General features: G+C 42.8%; 2 protein-coding genes across 4 annotated transcripts in view; one reads left to right on the top strand and one right to left on the bottom strand.

The window, feature by feature from the left end:
- edaradd (EDAR-associated death domain) overlaps nt 1-15,282 on the top strand; it is a 36,907-nt gene extending 21,625 nt beyond the window's left edge. The window contains exons 5-7 of one of the 3 annotated variants that reach the window (XM_061689676.1): nt 8,884-8,951; nt 13,927-13,975; nt 14,080-15,282. In XM_061689676.1, the coding sequence (XP_061545660.1) occupies nt 8,884-8,951; nt 13,927-13,975; nt 14,080-14,474 (512 nt within the window). In that variant the 3' untranslated portion in view covers nt 14,475-15,282. The remainder of the gene's footprint in view (nt 1-8,883; nt 8,952-13,926; nt 13,976-14,079) is intronic. The other 2 variants (XM_061689674.1, XM_061689675.1) reach the window with 2 other exon arrangements.
- An 8-nt stretch (nt 15,283-15,290) lies between these two features.
- LOC133409537 (neuroblast differentiation-associated protein AHNAK-like) lies at nt 15,291-16,817 on the bottom strand. The gene has a single exon (XM_061689673.1). The coding sequence runs from the start codon at nt 16,719-16,721 to the stop codon at nt 15,726-15,728; it is 996 nt and encodes a 331-aa protein (XP_061545657.1). The 5' UTR covers nt 16,722-16,817; the 3' UTR covers nt 15,291-15,725.
- Between the last annotated feature and the right edge of the window lie 4,076 nt (nt 16,818-20,893).

Raw genomic sequence — 20,893 nt, 5'->3', positions numbered from 1 at the left:
GTAGATTCTTAGAGATTCCAGATTAGATTGGTTTCTCTTATCCATGCAACCACGTAAAAGATACACTGTAGCGATTGCAAACTGATTACATCAGTCCTGACGTTACATTGTCTGGCAGAGTTGAGCTACTGTAACACAGCCAATTAGATACAGCAGTGGCAAACCAAAAATGATTTTGGAGAGTGGTAAATATCCATCCATCCACTTTCTGTACCGCTTATCCTCACTAGGGTCGCGGACGTGCTGGAGCCTATCCCAGCTATCTTCGGGCGAGGGGCGAGGTAAACCCTGAACTGGTCGCCAGCCAATCGCAGGGCACATATAAACAACCATTCACACTCACATTCACACATCAATTTAGAGTCACCAATTAAACAACCATGCATGTTTTTGGGATGTGGGAGGAAACCGAAGTACCCGGAGAAAACCCACACAGGCACAGGGAGAACATGCAAACTCTACAGAGGCGGGGCTGGGATTTGAACCCCGGTCCTCAGAACTGTGAGGCAGATGTGCTAACCAGTCGTCCGCCGTGCCGCCAGTGGTAAATATAATCCATGAAAATCATCTAAAATTTACATTATTATTTTAGAAAATAATAATTGAAGAGACAATAATAATAATTGAAGAGAGTAAATTTTAACTCCACTCCCTATTTGACAAGAGTAAAAAGTGTCACCAAGAAAAATAGTAGAATCCACTTAAAAGCCATTGGTACTACAATATGCATCACATGACGCCAATATGCCGCACTAATTGGCTGACGTGTTATCAGCTCATCAGCACAAAATGGTATCGCCCTTCGGTGAGAATTGGTCACTCTGATTGGTTGTGAGCTAGCGAATGAGCACAAAAGCAAATAAACGACAAAGAAAAATGCACTATATGGTTAAAATAAGCTTAGCTAAACGTTGATAATTACTTAGATTTTTTCCTGCTTGTATTATGAGTGTGTCCGGTAAGGTTACCAGGCAATATGTGCATTTCATTTCATAAAACTATATGGATTGCATGGAAAACAATAATTTGTCGGCCATGCTCACGATAATGTGGAAGATGTCTGTGTAGGCATCTCCCTGATTGGCCAGTTGAGTCTTTGTATAAGTCATTTGGCATTGCACTTGCTTTGGAAGACTTGATACTGCCAAAGCAGGCAGACCTACATCAGTAAAATAAATATTGTAATCGAAAACACCGATATTGAGGAACAGAAAGTATACTAGGGGGCCTGAGTTGAAGGGCTCAGGCCCTCTGGTTCAAATGTAATCACAAAGGCGTGGTAAACGTTATCCAAGTTTTGTACGTATTTTATAGCTGTTAAATTAAGGTATTCTATTCTTCGTTTAAATGTACCCAATTAAAGTGGCTGCAAATTGTTACCCAAAATTTATTGGGTAAATTCTACAGGTTGTTTTTTTCAGTGCATTGTGCTTTAATCATGAGGATTTAGCATGTCAACTCCAACTTCCTCTCAAACCCCTCCAGTCGTCGAAAAAAGTCACAGCCCTGGATGGGTGACAGGGCCCACCGAACAGTATCGTTTACGTTACTTATCTCAGGCAATCACCGTGAAGACATCCAGCTTTTCGTTATTCCCTCCCCTGAGACTCCGTTAGTCGACAGAATTCCTCACCTCACTCCTGTAGCGATTATGGATGAAATAAGAATTGTCCTTAATTTAGAAGGAAACGATGAGTTGGAAGCGGCGCCTGCGTCACTTCGGTGTTATCGTAATTTTAAATTACAGCGTTATAAATCAAGACATTGGATCTATATTAGGGGCACCAAATTTAACTTGAGGCGAAATGACGACAAACCTTTTTAATCAGTCTCTTATCGGAAGGTGGCTACACTTTAGAAACTTTGAGTTCTAGACTTTCCAGAGGTTTCGTTCCGAACCCAAACACACACAGAATCAATGCAAGTGGTGAATATTATCCAAAATTTAATGATAAAAACACAAAACAAACCAGGTACAAACGAACATTGGCAAAGGAAGGGATTTGTGACATGAGATGGGCAGAATGAACATGTTTGAGGCAGGCGAGTCAGGCTTCCGAGTGTTCGGCCGGCCCAGTCCGCACCGGGAACAGGTGGATTCGACGGAAGGGAGGAAGAAAAAAAAGGAGGAGAAGCAGGAGGCCTTTCGGCTTAGGTCCTTCTTTACCACGGTACGCAGGCACGGGGAGAACATGCAAACTCCACACAGGCGAGGCTGGGATTTGAACCCTGATCTGTGAGGCAGATGTGCTAACCAGTCGTCCACCGTGCCGCCATACCAAATAATTTGCATAAAAAATCCATGGTCAGCTCGTTCTAATATTTTGCCATTTTCCACTGTGCCCACCTGTAGTGGTGCTGTTGGATCCTTCCTCCACTGAAAAGATCTGTCAGCTTTGCACATTTTGGTTCAGGTCATGCGTGGCGGTAGTGGGGGGGAGATGACCCGCTTAGGGCTTATCTGCTGCTTAACAACTGTTGTTGAATAGTTGTGTGTAATTATGTTTTGTTAAATGATGGCTATGTAATTTGCAAATTATATCGGAAGTATCCTATTAAAAATATTTTTTTTAAAAAAGACGCTTGACAAGGTCGGCCTGGAATGGACCGGCTGTTTGGGAGTTGTCCCGAAATTCCCTATTGGCTGGTATTGGCAGTCTTCACGAGTACCCAATACCTTGAAATAGGCCCGATACAATACCTGCTATGGGTATTTGCCCTTCCCTAATTTAGACACGTGAAACGGAAAGGGAAGGAAAATGCCGAGGTGTAGTCCATTGTTCATCACCATTGCCACAGCATTGTGTTACTCTTGTGCTTGTTCCTTGATTGACTTGTCCTGCCAGTAGGTACTTATGCTCGTAAGTACTACTATGATATTCTCCATCCATCCATCCATCCATCCATTTTCTGAGCCGCTTTTCCTCACTAGGGTCGCGGGCGTGCTGGAGCCTATCCCAGCTGTCATCGGGCAGGAGGCAGGGTACACCCTGAACTGGTTGCCAGCCAATCGCAGGGCACATACAAACAAACAACCATCTGCACTCATAGTCACACCTATGGGAACTTTAGGGTCTCCAATTCATGCATGTTTTTGGGATGTGGGAGGAAACCGGAGTGCCCGGAGAAAACCCACGCAGGCACGGGGAGAACATGTAAACGCCACACAGGTGGGGCCAGGGATTGAACCCGGGTCCTCAGAACTGTGAGGCTGACGCTCTAACCAGTCGGCCACCGTGCCGCCACTATGATATTCTATTTCTCGCAATTGGTGTACTGTACCCATTTATTTTGAGCACACTATGTGGGAAGCCACACTATCCTCAATATTTTCAGGCATATTAATTTCATTCAAATAATATTCATAAGAATTGTTTGATTGCTACCTCTCTGATAGTTAATCAAGGAAATGTAGTCTATGCCCAGGTACAGACGCTTTCTATTCTGTCCATATGTAAAGCAAAGTCAATTTATTTATATAGTGCATTTCATACACAAGGTAATTCAATGTGGTTTACATGAGTAAAAGCAATAAAAAATAAAAATAAAATATAAACAGCTTTAAAAACTAAGAAAAAAGTGTGAAGTGCAAGAAAGATTATTTAAAAGTGGAAATGCTCTAAAAAGCATGAGTAAAAAAAAAAAAAACCTGGACTTCAAGACATTGACACTTGGGGCTGACTTCAATTCTATTGGCAGCGTATTCCATTTGCGTGCAGCATAGCAGCTAAAAGCTGCTTCACCATGTTTGCTTTGGACTTTGTGCTCCGTTCTCTGATTTGAATCGGCTGATGTCAGTCCTACTGGGTTTATATCCCATTAGCATGAATGTATTCAGGACCTAAATCTTTTAGTGATTTATAAACGAGTAGCAGAACTTAAAAGTATATTCTAAAGCTGACTGGGAACCAGTGTAGAGACTTTAGAATTGGAGGAGCATGTTCTAATTTCTTAGCTGTGGTCAAAACCCAAGCTGCAGCATTCTGAATGAACTGCAGCTGTTTAATGCTCTTTTGGGGGAGTCCAGTCAGAAGATGATTACAATACTTCAGTCTACTTGAGATAAAAGCATGGATCAGCTTTTCCGGGTCTGCTTGGCACATGTAAGCCTTTCAAGGTTTCAGACTTGATCTTTGTTTTGTAAAGAGAGTGACTGTCATTATACAATTGTATCAGGTTTGACTGGACGCAATAGCAGGCGGAGGCGGAAGAGGTTTGTGGATAATGGTTTATTAGAATTGTAATTCAGAGTTTGACCTCCAAGGCGTGATGGCGGACAGGAACGTGCGGGAAGCGGTGGCGTGAGCAGGTGGAAGGGCATGACGGCGTGGCTGGAAAGATCAGCAAGGTGGGGAGCACAGAAGGAGCACTGAGGACGAGGACGAACATGGAGGTCAGAACAATTGCAAGAAGTAGCGTAGTTTACGTGCGAGTAGAGACGGTGTACCACGGATGAATGTTAATACTCTGGCAGTGGAGTCTTGGATCTGGCAGGCTTAAATGGAGGCAATGATGAAGGCTGATTGACAACAGGTGCGCAGCTGAGGTGGTGCTGATTACTGGGAAGCAAGAGAGAGGGCAAGAGGGGCGCAAAGCGCCACCCAAGCTCCAACAAAGGAACTGCAGCCACCAGAAGGGCTGTTGGATGAATTGGATGGTGCGGGTGGTTCCAGGGTGACAGGTGAGTTTTGAATTGTGTGCCCACAGGAGAACGTCAGAACGTGCCGAGTCGGGTACAAACAGGAGGTCCAGTCTTGGGATCTGGTTGGGTTTCTTGAACATTTTTAACTACCTGTTCGATCTCCCAGGTGGCTGCCCCAACGAAGCAGGAGGAAGGGAGGATGCGTTGAGGTTGTGCGGGGCTTGAGGTGGGTGAGTACATGCGAGAGAGGGCGTCAGGCTTGCTGTTGCGGGAACCAGGACGGAAGGAGAGGCTGAAGTTAAATCAGCTCAGGAAGAGGGCCCACCAAGCTTGTCGGGGGTTAAGACGTTTGGCGGAACGGAGTTAGGCAAGGTTTTTATGATCGGTCCATATGATAAACGGAGAATCAGTCCCCTCCAGCCTATGTCTCCACTCCTCCAATGCCCAGACGATGGCCAGCAGCTCACGGTTACCGACGTCATAATTCTGTTCGGCAGGGGACAGACGACGGGGGAAAAAAAACACAGGGATATAGTTTCTGGGAAGTGGGGTCCCGCTGAGAGAGAATGGCCCCTGCCCCAGTGTCCGAGGCGTCGACCTCCACAACGAACTGGAGGGAGGGGTCGGGGTGCCTCAGGATGGGGGCACTGGTGAATAAGTCTTTAAGACGCTCGAAGGCTTGGGATGCAGCCAGGGTCGACTGGAATGGAGAGCTGGTGGAGGTAAGGCTAGTGAGAAGAATAGCCACTTTACTGTAATTGCGGATGAAGCGGCGGTAGAAAATGGCGAATCCCAGCAAACGTAGTTCTTTGTGGGTAGAGGGAATGGGCCAGTTTACAACTGCGTAGATCTTTGCTGGGTCTGGTTGTAATTGTCCTTTGCCAATAATATAGCCCAGGAAGTGTACAGAGGAGAGGTGGAATTCACATTTCTCAGGTTTGAGAAGGAGACACTGGAGGACTTGGCGGACATGATGGCGATGGCTCTTCGGGAGAGCGGGAGAAAATCAAAATTTCCTCTAAATCGACGAAAACAAACGGGTTCAACATATCAAGGAGGACGTCATTTATGAAGGTTTGGAAAATGGCGGGGGCGTTGGTTAATCCAAATGGCATGACCAGGTATTGGAAGTGTCCAAGGGGGGTATTGAAAGCAGTTTTCCATTCATCCCCCTCTCTGATGTGCATGAGATGGTATGCATTGCGTTGATCCAATTTGGTGAATATCTGGGCGTCACACAGGTGTTCAAATGAGGGGTCAATGAGGGGCAGTGGAGATTATTTTTTTTATGGTGATGTCAGTGAGTCCACGGTAATCGATGCAGGGGCTGAGAGTGGTATCTTTCTTCTCAACGCAAGAAGAAGCCGGCCCCCACGGGGGAAGAAGAGGGCCAGATGAGTCCAGAAGCCAAGGAGTCATGGATATAGTCCTCCATAGCCTTTTTCTCAGGGTGGGAAAGGTTGAAGAGACGGCTGGAGGGGAGAGGGGCTCCCGGCAGAAAATCAATTGCGCAGTCATACGGGTGGTGAGGGGGTAGTGAAATGGCAAGATCTTTACTGAAAAAAGGGGGGAGATCATGATATTTTTCCGGCACCCGGGAAAGGTCGACCAGTGTAGCAGGTGGTTGAGGTTTGCTGGAGGGCGGCATGGGAGAAAGCAGACAGTGCGAATGGCAGTGAGGACACCACCCAGTGGTCGATAGGTGGGTCCAGTCTATGGCGGGGTTGTGCTTCATGAGCCAGGGAATTCCGAGGACTAACGGAGTGTAGCGGACATGCTACGCAAAAGATACCAACCGGCAACCTAGCCTCGCAGTACCGCCGCTCCCCGCCGAGGTAGACGAGAGAGGCAGGCGAGATGCAACGTCACACGCAGACTCTAATCGAATCAACGCCATAAACCATCAAACACAAGACACAGACATTTGCTTTGCCATCACGCCAAGTGAATCACGGCTGCCTGGCGTTTCAAAGTGGAGACCCAAGGATGCCGAGTTAATTAATAATAATTAACCGGAGTGCCCGCAGAAAACCCACGCAGGCACGGGGAGAACATGCAAACTCCACACAGTCGGGGCCGGGGATTGAAACCGGGTCCTCAGAACTGTGAGGCTGACGCTCTAACCAGTAGGCCACCGTGCCGCCAAAATCAAACATTTTCTCATTTTATTACTGTATCTTGACTGCCAAACAAATCATCCGAGTGACAACACCTAATGGGACAAACCAAAAGGAGCAACAACTTGATGTCTCTTTCTCCCATTTTCCTGCTTTTTTCTTCTTCTTCTCCCTGTGTTCTGGACAGTTTTGGTCATTTTCACATGTTTACAAAGTTCTCTGGGGTCACATCAATAAATTTGTCCCTACCCCAACAGAGAGCGAGCAGTATACCAATCAGCCAAAGGAGGGAATATTTGTTATTAGCATTTGTAATATTACTAATTGGACATTTCTTTGAATTTGAATCTGTGTTAGCTTTTCCATGTTAAAAGTTAGTTGTCAATTTCTTGCAAATATGTGAAGCTTCCCAACTTGAAAGAAATTGATTCATCGGCAGAAGATTTAATCTGGATTTTACTCAGTAACCAAGCAACATTTTCCTTTTGTCTCGTTTTCTTTTAGCATTTAGTAGTTTGACAGTTCATCAATAAGTTTCTTTCCTTACATTTGGCTCGAGCAATGAGGTAATTTAAGTGCATTGGCATCTGCATTTTAATTATATTTAGGATTTTGAGAAATAATTATAAAAATAACAAGGGAAAATATGTTATTTTGAATATGTCTAAGTAAGTGGCACGGTGGACGACATCGGCCCAATTGCCTCACAGTTCTTAGGACCCTGGTCCAAATCCGGCCTCGCCTGTGTGGTGTTTGCTTGTTCTTCTGGTGCCTGTGTGGGTTTTCTCCGGGTACTCCGGTTTCCTCCCACAGGGCAAAAACAGGCATGGTAGGTTAATTGAAGACTCTAAATTGCCCGTAGGTGTGAATGTGAGTGCAAATGGTTGTTTTTTTTACATGTGCCCTGCGATTGGCTGGCGACGAGTTCAGGGTGTACCCGCCCCTTGCCCAAAGATAGCTGGGATAGACTCCAGCACACCCGCAACCCTCGTGAGGATAAGTGGTTCAGAAAATGGATGGATGGATGCTAAATAGTAAGAGGGAAACATAATACACAAATTTGTAATTTCTATAACGTCAAGCTTCAGGCTTAGATTGATAAATTTTTCAATTTTCTCCACAACAAATGAGGCTGTCACTGCTGTTTTAACTTTTTAGTTTAACATTAAATAATGTATTTATTTACATGTTCTTATTGATTGTAATATAAAATATTTGACCAAAAAAATAGATTATTTCAAATTTATTACTCAATCATGGAATCGTTTTATTTTCATATACCATTTAAAGTGCAACTACCCCCATCATAAATTCAGAAATATACAGCAACTAACCCGGCACTCAAGAATTAATTCAACACAGACGACACGCAGTGCAGAAGCACTGGTCTTCCTGCGTCTGAAATTAGTGTCTTTCTTCGACTCGTGTCGATTATTCAGTCCTGCACAATGTTTTACATTGCAGAAGTACATTTCGAAACCGTCTTTGTCGCACTTGTGGCGTTGTTTGTTTGCATCCCGTTTGCTTTCAGCTGTGGCTGTGTACGTCGCTTTTTATGCTCGGGGCAGGAATGCTAATTTCAAATTACGTACTTCACCTTGCTCAACTTCTTATTTTATTGTGTATATGAATTTCAATGTACTCATTTTTCCTTTCCTTATAGTAGAAACAGTTCATCTTGAAATTAAGAGTTAATCGTAATAATTCATTTTAATATAATTATATTGAAGGTAAATTTTCACCCGATTTTTTGGGGGCCCTCTTGAGGTCACAGCGCCCCTTAAGCATGTGCTTATCTCACCTAATGAGCGAGCTAGCCCTGCACCCCTGATCGTTCGTGTTTTGATAATGTTTAGGTCAGCAAAGAAGGCCTGGCCCTAAAGAACGTGCTGGTGTACTATAGTATTTGTGATTGTCTCACTTTGCACCACCATCATTTAATGTTATTTTTAAAGAGAGAGGATCTTGTAAAGACACCAGAAGTGTGAGAATCAAATCAGCTGCTTTGGACAGCAACCTTAACTAATGCCATGCCAAAGTACGCACATGTGTGAGGAGACAGTTGGGAGCACATGTCACTTCTTTGACAACTCTCCAGTGTTTAATATGAAGTCTCTCCACCAGATGCTGTGACACTCCACCTGAGCTCCATGCCCTCTGTTTACCTGAGCCCCTCTTACAGAATCCGGCAGGTCAGTATGATCACCATCACTAAATTGCTTGTATAACCACCATTAGATTACCGTTGACTGTCACACCCTCAGATACACTTCACAGAAAAGTTTAAAAATTTTATGCTTCAGGTAGGATTTCTTCCAAAACTCATATTGAAAGTTTTAATTACCAGTGCTCCAACTTTTTAACATCACCTACTGGCAGAAATACAGTACTTTATGAGACCACGACCCTATGTAAGGGTAAACTAACAGCATTGGTAATTACCAATATAATTAAGAAGGATTAATACACCAGCCTTTTAACTGAAATGATTTAACTCGGACGCTGCTGCATGTTTTGTGTTTGACGCCACACAGAGAACCAGACCAGACACATGGAGGCATGCAAGGAGATATGTGTAAAATGTGTATTCTGTTTTAAATTCCTTTTTCCTGTTCAAAATGGTAGAGACCTCTTTAAAGAGCCCACATTGAAGCACTTTGTGATGTTGGAGGGTCTCTGAGACTGTGAGGTGGTCCACCAATAAATGTGTTAGGCATTGTATATACAGGTCTTCAAGTGCATCAACAAGGCCGGTTCTAGGAATGCATACATGAAAGGGCAGGCATAAATGTTAAGGGGGCATTATGTGACAGCATATTTTTGTTTTTATTTTATTATTCATTATCATTATTTGTTATGCCACTAATTTAGCGATTGCTACATCTTTCACTAATTAACATCATGTAAAACACTTTAATAACACACTTGTACATTACAGATAATGGCTATATAGCTAATAGGGCACTTATACAGACGCTTTCCAAAAAAATTTAATATCATGGAAAAGTGTATTTATTTCCATAATTCTATTCAAAAAGTTCACCTTTCATAGATTATAGATACAGGGCCCACAATTTAAACAATTTCAAGTATTTATGTGTTTATTGTTACATAATTTGGGCTCCCAGCTCATAAAACCCACAAAATCAGGAATTCAAAACATTTGAATACTGTGAAGAAATCAGCCCAAATTGTGCAGGCCATAAACATTTTAACTTGTGTGTCACACACTTATCATCTACTAAACTCAAAGCACCTGCACAGGTTTCCCCATGTATCATTAAATTCCTTCAGTTTGGTTCAATTGTCTCAGTTGGGTTCAATATGGGGAAGACTGCAGACTTGACAACTAGCCAGAAGACCATCATTGACACCCTCCATACGATTGGCAAGCCACAAAAGTCCATAGCTAAGGAGGGTGGCTGTGTTGTTTCTAACCATATCAATGGAAAGTCCAGTGCAGACGTGCCCAAAGTCCGGCCCCCGGGCCAAATCCGGCCCGTGTTCATATTTCCACTGGCCCGAAGCCTCTGTCACAAAACCAATAATATGTGGCCCGGCAGTGCAAAATACACGCGCAATTTAATATTTCACCACAGGATGGCAGTAAACCTGTGGCTGAACTCTCGCGGGGCCGTTTTGCGCATGATCTGTTTTTTGCCCATTTCTAAAATGGCAACCGGAAGTAAGAAAAGGAAAGTTGATAGCGAGGGCCGACGTTTCCAGGACAAATGGAAGTCTGAATATTTTTTCACCGAGTTTCGAAACAACTGCATCTGCGTAATTTGCCAAGAGACTGTGGCTGTGTTCAATCTCTGCAAGAAATAATGACCCGTTTTTCAGCGCACAATATCAGTGCGCAAATGAGCAGCTATGCCGCAAACATCTCATCTCTGACTGAGGAGTTTCAACAGCGTTTCAGGGATTTTGCAACTATTGAAAAGGAGATCACGCTTTTTTCTTCTCCCGTTTCCGTGGATCTCAGTGACGTTCCAGCCCACCTGCAGCTGGAGCTCATTGAGCTGCAGTGTGACACAGAGTGTCGCAGCCGGTACCAACGACTCCCTCTTGTCAACTTTTACCAGCTGCTGGATAAAGACAGGTTCCAAGAGATTCGTACATTTGCTAAGAAAATGTTGAGCTTGTTTGGCTCGACATACTTGTGCGAGAAGACATTCTCAGGCATGAACATGAATAAGAACCGCGTGAGGACAAGACTAAGTGACTCCCACCTCCGTGACATCTTGCGCATTAAAATCACCGCTTTTGAGCCAGACCTGCCCCATTTACTGCAGTCGAGATCTCAGTATCACCATTCACATGAATGCAAACGTGTTGTTTGTTGGTTCTGATGAATAAAGTTTGAGTTTGAGTCAAATTTCATAAAAATACTTTAGTTTGCATTTCATTCATTTTTATTTTAACCTTCATGTATCCATGTCAGGCAGTTATAAGATCTACCTAGCAGCAGGCAGCATAGTAAAACAAAGTAAAATAAAAATACAAAAAAGCATTCCCCTCGTCGGTAGCATGTAAAATTAATGCTGGGCCGCATGACAATTTTTTACGGCAATGTGGCCCCTGAGCCAAAACGTTTGGGCAACCCTGGTCTAGTGGAAGGACAAAATGTGGCAGGAGAAGATGCACCAGCAAAAGAGAGAACCGTGGGCTTCAGCGGATTATCAAGCAGAAGATTTAAGAATCTAGCTGATATCCAGAAAGAGTGGAATGAGGCGGGAGTCACAGGTTCAAAAACCATCACATTCAGACACATCCAGGAGATGCGCTACAACTGTCGGGTTCCTCGTATCAAGCCACTTCTGAGCCTGAGCCAACGTAGGAAGCGTCTCAACTGGGCCAAGGAGAAGAATGACTGGACTGTGGGGCAGTGGCCGAAGGTCCCCTTTTCCGAGGAAACTAAAGTGTGCCTTTCATTTGGGATTCAAGGTCCAAGGGTTTGGAGGAAGACGGGTGAAGAACAGAAACAAAGCTGCTTGGGGTCCAGTGTGAAATATCCACAGTCAGTCATGATTTGGGGTGCAATGTCCAGTGCAGGTGTTGGTAAACTCTGCTTTCTTAAATCCAAGGTCACCGCAACAGTCTGTCAGAATGTTTTAGATGACTTCATGATTACTTCTTCTGAGGATCTGTATGGAGATGCAGATTTTATCTTCCCGCAGGACCCGGTCCCTGCCCAGACTGCCAGAAGCACCAAAATCTGGTTTGATGCCCATGCCACAACAGTGCTTGACTGGCCAGCCAGCTCGCCGGCTCTGAACCTCTATGGGATATTATTGAGAGGAAAATGAGGGGCACCAGACCCAGAAACAAAGAAGAACTGACAGCAAGCAAACTTTTCCATGATATAAACATTTTTTAGAAAGGGTCTGTACGTGTACTTGTGTATCACTCCTCACTTGACATTAAATCAGAACAAATTTATAATCCTGCACACACACTATTATCCACCAACTGCATCACAAGCTTCGCTTCTCCAGCCACTGTGACTTTACCACCAATGGATGTGAACAGGGTCCCTGGAATAACAATAATCAACAAATGAACACAAAACTAAAAAAAAGCTTAAATTCGACAAATGTTATAGATGAATCCTTTATAGGGCACTAATGAATAATAATAAGTTGTGTTTAGTTGTGTGGGTGTGATTTTCTAAGAGGGAAGGCCAAAAATGTACAACTAGGCAACCACACATAACAGGATCAATAACTAGCAATGTGACAAGTGGAATTTGTGGATTTGTGGAATTTTCTAAAAAAAACATGGAATGAGCACTTCAAACACCTCTAAAATTCTCCATAACAAATCAATATATGAAAAAACAATTGATTGCTGAAGTACATGAGTTATTCTGCCCAGACTGCTCTTCTTATCAATAATAATAATAATGCACTGATATAGCAATTTACAAGGCACAGAAAAAAAGCTTTACAATTGCACACATTATTCATTCCCTTCACAGTCACAACCTAGTGGTTGTAAAATACTTGTGAGGCCACAGCTGCCCTGGGGCAGTCTGACATTATTGGGCTGTCATTCTGTGGCTACGGAACCTCTGACCACCACCACCAGGGTGTACATTACCCTCCGCACCAGCCGCCCCTAATAATGATCCATTTCCACTCGTTAAGTTTAGTTTTTAGGGCAAATGGCTCTGTTACAAACGTCAAGAGTACTTTTGATGTGTCAATCTTCTAGGAACTTCGGCCCGTACAAGCGCTTGGTATATATTTTTAACTGAAACCCAACCAACTGGAGAAGGGGTTCCCCAAGTAGCAGACGAAATCGAGATCTGTTGAGAAATGAAGTTTTACTGTTTTACTCTAATTTGAAGGCCTACTCTATCTACACATTACCTTCCAGACTTCACAACTCTGCTCCTCCAGCCACATGTACCACTGCACATGGGCAAATCACATAAATTCAAAAAAATCAAACAACAGTTACAAATATATACATACTACATGTTTCAGGCACTTAAATTATAAAGATTAACATATTTTCTGAAACAATATAGTATCTGAACTTTGTTGCTATTTCCACTGTCTCAATGCAGACAGTAGATCACCGACAGCCGCCACACATCACGAAGCTGAAGAGACATATTTGAGGAAGCTGGCGATGATTTGATTAGAGGGGGCATGGAATTTGTTTGAGGGAGCCACGCCCACTCTTGCCCCAGCGTATACCCGGCCCTGTGCGTCAAATATCTCCAGACCGGATATAGTGTTTAAATGTTGCAGTTATTCTTTAAAGCTCTTTAAAATTGATATAATTGCATATATTGCACCATGGTGGGCACAAATTGGACACATGTACAATGTCAAGTATTAATAAATGCCTTTTGGTGCATAACATTCTGGTGGCTAAAGGCCAAAGTCATGTCAGTTTTTTCCTGTGGAATTTGAATTTCCACAATGAAAGTATTCAATCGACATCAAAAGTGTAACGTTTTCTGTCTTGTTAATCCCAAAGTAGCTATGCAGGTAAGGCTAATATTAATCATTACCTGGCTAAATGTTTTTATTTGTTGAATGGCTTTTAGCTTCAAATGGTACAAGAAAGTGGGAAAACGACTATAAAATTTCGTGTCAAGAGACGAACAATTCATATCTTTGAAATTATAGCTCCTGTGTGTTTCTGTTATAGCCAGTTAAAGATACTGAAGAATGTACCTGCCCGACATCTACTTCACCAGGTATAGCATATGGTCAGAGCAAAATCAAAGAAATGAGGCTAAATGAAATGAATGAGTGAAATAATTAATCCTTTGATCATTATGTATTTTCCAATCCTGCCAAGAAGACCACCCTAAAGAACTACAACTACAGCTGAACAGCCCTTGTGAAAAGTGCTACCGTCCTGCACCTCCACCCAAGATCAGCGACCTCCTGAATGACAAAGATCTTCTGGACTTATTGCGACTCAAACTGGACCCGAACCACTGCACTGTAAAAAACTGGAAGAACTTTGCGAGCCGCTGGGGGATGAGCTACGACGAGCTCACACTGCTGGAGCACCGGACCCAAGGTTCTCTGTCCCACAGCCCCACCCAGGAGTTCCTATTGCGTTACAACCAGAAACCTGTCGCCGAGCTCACTGAACTGTGTCGCTTTTACCAGCGCATCGATGTGTTGCGATTGTTGCAGGGTTGGATGGAAAATGATTGGCCGTCACGCTGGCAACAAAGAAAGTAACCTGCACAGCTTCTCTTTTACAAATTATCCTGTCTCTCGTCTCTATTTTTTGTCTAAGATACTTTGGACCACATAATATTGTTTGCCAACTTTTAAACGGGTGCAACAATAATAAAGAGATCAACAGCTTGATATAATTTTTTTTGTGTGCAAATTGTGGATCACCAAATTAGAGTTCTGAACCGTCTGAAATGTTTACAATGGGATACAGTATGTACAGAGGTTAATTCTTCCAATTGAAGGAATTATAATAGTTGAAGCGCATGCACAGATGGACCCCAAGTGGTGCTCAAGCACCAGCCCTTTTCCCCTGGGTGTAAAAAGTGCCATTTTTGCTGCAGCACCTGCCCTTGTGGCCAGGATGAAGAAAGTGCCCTTTTCTGCTGCAGCCCATTTATTCCCCCGAGCCAATGTGAAATCCATCGGCAACCCCCCCCCCCCCCCCCCCCCCCCCCCCCCCCTCCCTGCCCTTTTTCTGGGCTTGAGCATCTGCTCTATAAAAGTTATGTGCATGTGCCTGTAATACATAATGTAGTTAATAGCAAATAACAAATATTGCTTATATGGTAAGTTTTTAAATGAACCTGAGTTCATCCTTGGATGTGATACAATACTCATATTTACATTTAGCATTAAATAAATCACCACAATGCTCAAAATTGTTAATGCAATACGGGGAATAAAACGGTTTGAATGTGCAAAATGATGCAGTTGAAGCTTTTGTTAACTGTGTTTTTTTTGTTAGAAGAAATTGGAATAGATTTTTTGTTTATCTGCTTTCTCAGTAAATATGTAAATAAATACTTTACTAAAAAGTTTAAATTTTACAGCATTCATTTTTTTATTGCCTTGTATCATCATGGGATTGGGACTTTCAACCCTCTGTTCCTGAATCCAAGTCCTTACAAACGTCTTTACTATTGCATCATTCTACCTCACACATTAATATGGGATTTTTAGTCATCTTTGAATATATTTTAATATACTGGTGTTTTTATTGAACACAAGATTCAAATCGCATTCATTCACAGTTACTTATTTAAAAGGATAATTATGTTACTTGTCTGAAAATGAAACAATTAAGTGTCAACAAATGCAGTGCACAAGGAAGTTTCATATTTTCAAATTAACAATTTTAAAAAAGAAGAAGAAAAAAAATCCATATATATAAATAACGGGGATATGAACATAGTTTGGAGAAACAGCTCCCTTCATTTGGCCTTCTCTTGGCTGGGGTCAGCTTTCTGGAAGCTAACAGTCAGCATCTGAATTCTTGACATTAAGGCCGAGCATATGGGAGAGGCTTAATGATAATTTATCACTTTCATCTGCTGAATAAATATCAGGAGCTATCAAGCCCAGTGGGTACTCCGGCTTTTCCACTTTGAAAGTCCCTCCTCGAACTAAACTGGAGTCTTCTGCTTCTCCAGAGGCATCAAGACTCAGAGGAGCCATATTCAAGCTAATAGTTCTCTCCTCTGTTGGTGAGGTGTTAGTTGATGGTGCTTTTTCCTTTGCCATTTTCAACCTCTCCATGATGTCAATCCTTTCTCCATTTCTTGATGGTACATTTACTATTGGTAAACGGATTCCTTTGCTGACAACATAATCCTTGGCCTCATTGTCAGATTTTGACAGGCTAAAGATATCTGGCGTAACACTTTTATTGTCTGCGCAGTTTCTGGGCAAGCTGTGTAATCTGAATTTGGGAACATCCACATCAGCATTGCCTCCATGCTCCTCAGTGTCCAGTGAGCTAGATTTAAATGCCCATTTAAAGGGCCATTTCAGTTTACTTTTTGGGGAAACTTTGATTCCAGTATCTCCAGCTGTGTTTGCTATTTCAGGAGTGTTGGTCCTCATTTCAGGGGCAGAGACAGTGAGAGGTGAGATTTCGCCATCAAGTGACAGTTTTGGACTGGTATTTACCTCAGGAGTTTTAATTTTTGATCCCGAGAAACTCAGTTTTGGAACCTTGAAATGTGGCAATTTGGGTTTTTCAAGACCAGTATCTACCTTTGGAGCTTCCACATCTACTTCTGGTCCTTTTTTGGCACCTTTAAACAGCGACCTACTTAAATCTACTGTAGGAACCGATATGTTTGCATCTGCTGTAGACATATCTATGTTGACCTTGGATGCCTCCAGTCCAGCCTGAACTGAGGGATGAACACTGGGAACTTCTACTCCAGGGCTTGAAAGATCCAGTTTCGGAAGCTTATAATGAGGCAATGTAAATTCCCCCATTTGGGAATCTAACCCTAAGAACTGGTGTTTTTAACTGTGCATCTGGGCCTTTAAGATCTGCAGTGGGCATGTTGATACCCATATCTGGAAGATGGCTACTGAGTCTGACATCACGTGCTTCCAGGTCAGCATTTCCAAGACTCAGATCTGTTTTTTTAATGTTGAGATCGGATGGATTGGGTAGATGCAGACTGGGTCCATCTGATTTGGGCAAATTAATGTCTGCACCTAAACTTGTAATTTGAGGGGCAGAATGATTTAAGTGTGGTAATCCTATATCAGCATTGTGGGGATCAGGTAGGTCAAAATGTGGCCCATTTAAATCAGCTTTAGGCAGACTAAAATCTGGAGCACCAGAACCACCATCAATCTTGGGAGCTGAAAGATTCAAGTCTGGTGCATTTATATCTAGAGGAGCCAGATCAAGATGTGGACCCTTGACATCAGCATCAATATCAAGATTAGGTTTTTCTATCTTTGGCCCTGATAATTTTGGTAAATTCAGGTTGGGTAACTTGAGTTTCCCAGTTGAAAGATCTGGAGACTGCAGCTCAACATCCGGTGTATCAATACTACCTTCAAGCTTTGACGATGACAAGGACAGATCAGGTGCTTTTAGATCTATGTTGGGCGTATCTATCCCTATATTAGGAACATCAACATTGGCATCAATATTTGGAGCTTTTAAATTGGTTTCCACTTCTGGGCCTTTGACTTTTGGCCATTTTGGGATTTTAATTGTTGGTAACTTCAGTTTATCATCAATCGGTTCAATATTTGGATCAGGAGCGTGGAGATCTACATTAGGGCCACTGATATTAGCATTAGGCGTGCTGAAATTGAGCTCCGGCGCTTCAATTTTTGGTGAAAGAGAAACATCTGGTGCCCTCAAATCTATATCAGGTGCCCTGAGATCCACATCTGGCACCTTGATATCACCATCAATATCAGATTTTAGACCTTTCAGTGTAGCAAACTTCTTGAGCCATTTGAATTTTCCAGATGAACCATGAGCATCAATGTCTAACTTGGGTTCATTCAATTCAGCAGTTGTTAGTTTTAGATCTGGTGCATTTAGGTCACCATCAAACTTTGGAGCTGTGAGATTCAGGTCAGGTGTTGAAACATTAGCATCAAAATCTGGACTATTAACATTCGGACCTGAGAAGGACCATTTTGGCTTTTTCAGGGTGTGCCGTTTCATCTTTCCAGATGCATCTACGTCAGGTACTTTAACATCAACATCAGCTTTGGGTAAATTCAGATCAGGTCCATGAAGTGATGCCTGTGAAGTAGAAAGTCTAAGGTCAGGGGCTTTCACATCAGTATCCAGGTCAACACTTGGGGTTTTCACCTTGGGTCCAGCAAACCAAAACTTTGGCTTTTTCAGTGTTGGGAACTTGACTTTACCAGATGAAGCCCCGATGTCCACATCTGGTGCATTAACTTGTAAATTGGGTTCTGGTAAATTCAGGTCAACATCTGGTGCATTAATATCACCATCAATGCTTGGAACAGAGAGTCCAATATCTGGTGTGCTTAAATTTGTTTCCAGTTTAGGGTCAGGTAGTTTGGGTTTCTTCAACTTCAGGTGCCAGTTTTTTTTCCAAGATGGAGTATCAATGTCAAGATTTGGAGTCTCAACATCTAAGTTGGGAACTTTAACGTCAGCTTTTGGAAGGTCCAGCTGAGCATTAATGCCACTATTAAGCTTTGGAGTTGAGAGATCTAATTCATGTTTATTCAGGCCTGCATCTATATCCAAGTCTGCCTTTGGGCCTTTTATTTTTGGTTTCTTCCATTTCTGGTGAGGCCAGACAAATTTACCAGACGGTCCACTGAAATTTGGCTGTTGAATTTCTAAATCTGGGCCTTTGAGGTCAGCATTTGCCAGGTTTGCATTGATATTTGGGGGATATAACCCACCCTCCACTTTGGGGATGGATAAATCAATCTCTGGTGTGTTCAAGCCTGCATCTAAGTCCAGATCTGTTTTTGCACCAAGAAGTTTGGGCTTCTTCCACTTCAAATGTGGTCCATGTGGTCCCTTCCATTTTTGGTGGGGCCACTTGAAAGGATCTGATGGTAAACCGATGTCAGTATTTGGGGATTCAAAGTTAACATCAGGTCCATTTAAATCCAGTTTTGGTCCATTCAGATCCACATTTTTACTATTAATGTCTAATTTTGGTGAAGACACGTTGAAGCCCTTTGTTTCTCCATTAACAGAGGGAAGATCAAGGTCACCATCCACCACTGGTGTTTCGACCCCAGGTCGATCAAATTGTGGCATTTTGAAGTGGGGGGTTTTGTAATTGAGGTTACCTGTCTTTACTTGTGGTTTTTCAATGTCAAGCGAGGCACTGTGATTGTTGAGGTGGGGTGTTGCCAAACTGACATTGGGTGCTGTGAGGGTGCCATCAAGATCCGGACCCATCTTTGCAAGGGAGGGTAACGTAAACTCTGCACCAGCATCAGCTGACGGCTTAGTTAGATTTACATTAGGATGGTCATTGACCACTGAACCATTTAATTGACTCCCGACAGCCTGAGCTGCATGTAACTTTGCTCTCAGGCTGTCAAGAGAAGAAACTGATTTCTCAGCTGATACATCCAGATCCGTCTTCTTAATGAAGTCACCAGTGAGCATCTGTTGATTTAAAAAAAAAAAAAAGGCAGCTTAACAACTATTTTCAGTTTCATGTAAAAACATTGAAAACATCAAGTCACTTGTATGAGAACAAATTACTTGTCCTCCTGGAATAAACCATGTTGTTGTTTTTTTACATATAAGTAAGGAATGTATCATATGTACAGTAAGCACAGTATTGTGTCTCATCTGGACAATGTCTTACAAATGTACACATAGCTGGAGATGCATTATACAAATACTACTACAGGTCTGTGTTCTGCCACTGTTGGTTTGGTTGTAACATACAGTACTTGCACATGCTCAGGCACATTCAAAGCATATATCTTAGAATTTTTTATAGATGGAAAATTATAAGGTGTCATTTTGAATAACCTCCACTCCAAGAAAAACATGTTAAAAGTTTGCATTTTCAGACTCCAAAACGCTGTTGTTGTGTAAATGAATGGTCAAAACATTTTCAGTCAAATCAGAAAAACCTATGACACTATTGTCATAACAAGAGTGTCACATGCAGTATCTGCAATATTGTATGCGCGGCACACGGAGCGAGAGATAACAGATTGGACGGCTCAAAGCCCGCTCGCGAGCTCGCAGATTGTAGTTTGGGATGTCCAATACGGCATTGCCCACGCCATGCGTTGCATGTTGGTCACCACAACAGCAACGCTGTAGCCCAAAAAACACATAACACTTCAGGGAAAATGCATTTTTTCGAGTTGTAAACATGCCTTGATGCCTAACTGATGCTAAGTTATTATTTCTAAGGAACTGGCAATTGCGCTAAATAGCCACTAATGGAATGACGGCGCTCAGTACTTTTATAGTGAGGGAGGGCCAACTAAAGCCAGAAAGCCCAAATGTGTAGTTGGGTTTGTTTTTAACCCGGCCCAAAAAATTCGGACAACTGAAATGGTAAAAAAGAGTTTAACACGATACTGTATTTCTACAATTCAGTACTAAATTGTTCTCAGTCTTTGCACGTTTTCAGCACAGCCCCAAATTTTGAGAGTTGTCGTGAATGTTCTACAACTTGTACAATTACTACAATTCCCCAAACAAATAACAAACCACAGGCCCAAATTGTGTGAGTTGTCATGAATGTTCGGTGTTTATATCAAAAATGAGACACCACTTTTCACTGGACCCAGAATTCGGCAGAGTATTATTGTTGGACATACAAACATTGTCTACTAAATAATAAATCTAAGTCCTAAAATGGACATAGCACACAAATGCTATCCATTCATCCATCCATCTATTTTCTACCTTATCCGAGGTCGGGTCGCAGGGGCAGTAGCTTTAGCAGGGACGCCCAGACTTCCTTCACCCCAGCCACTTCATCCAGCTCTTCCGGGGGAATCCCGAGGCGTTCCCAGCCCAGCCGAAAGACGTAGTCTCTCCAGCGTGTCCTGGGTCGTCCCCGGGGTCTCCTCCCGGTGGGACATGCCCGGAACACCTCACCAGGGAGGCGTCCGGGAGGCATCTGAATCAGATGCCCCAGCCACCTCATCTGGCTCCT

The sequence above is a fragment of the Phycodurus eques genome, chromosome 11 (assembly GCF_024500275.1).
Source record: "Phycodurus eques isolate BA_2022a chromosome 11, UOR_Pequ_1.1, whole genome shotgun sequence".
Classification (NCBI taxonomy): Eukaryota; Metazoa; Chordata; class Actinopteri; order Syngnathiformes; family Syngnathidae; genus Phycodurus; species Phycodurus eques.
This window is presented reverse-complemented; position numbering and strand designations above follow the sequence as displayed.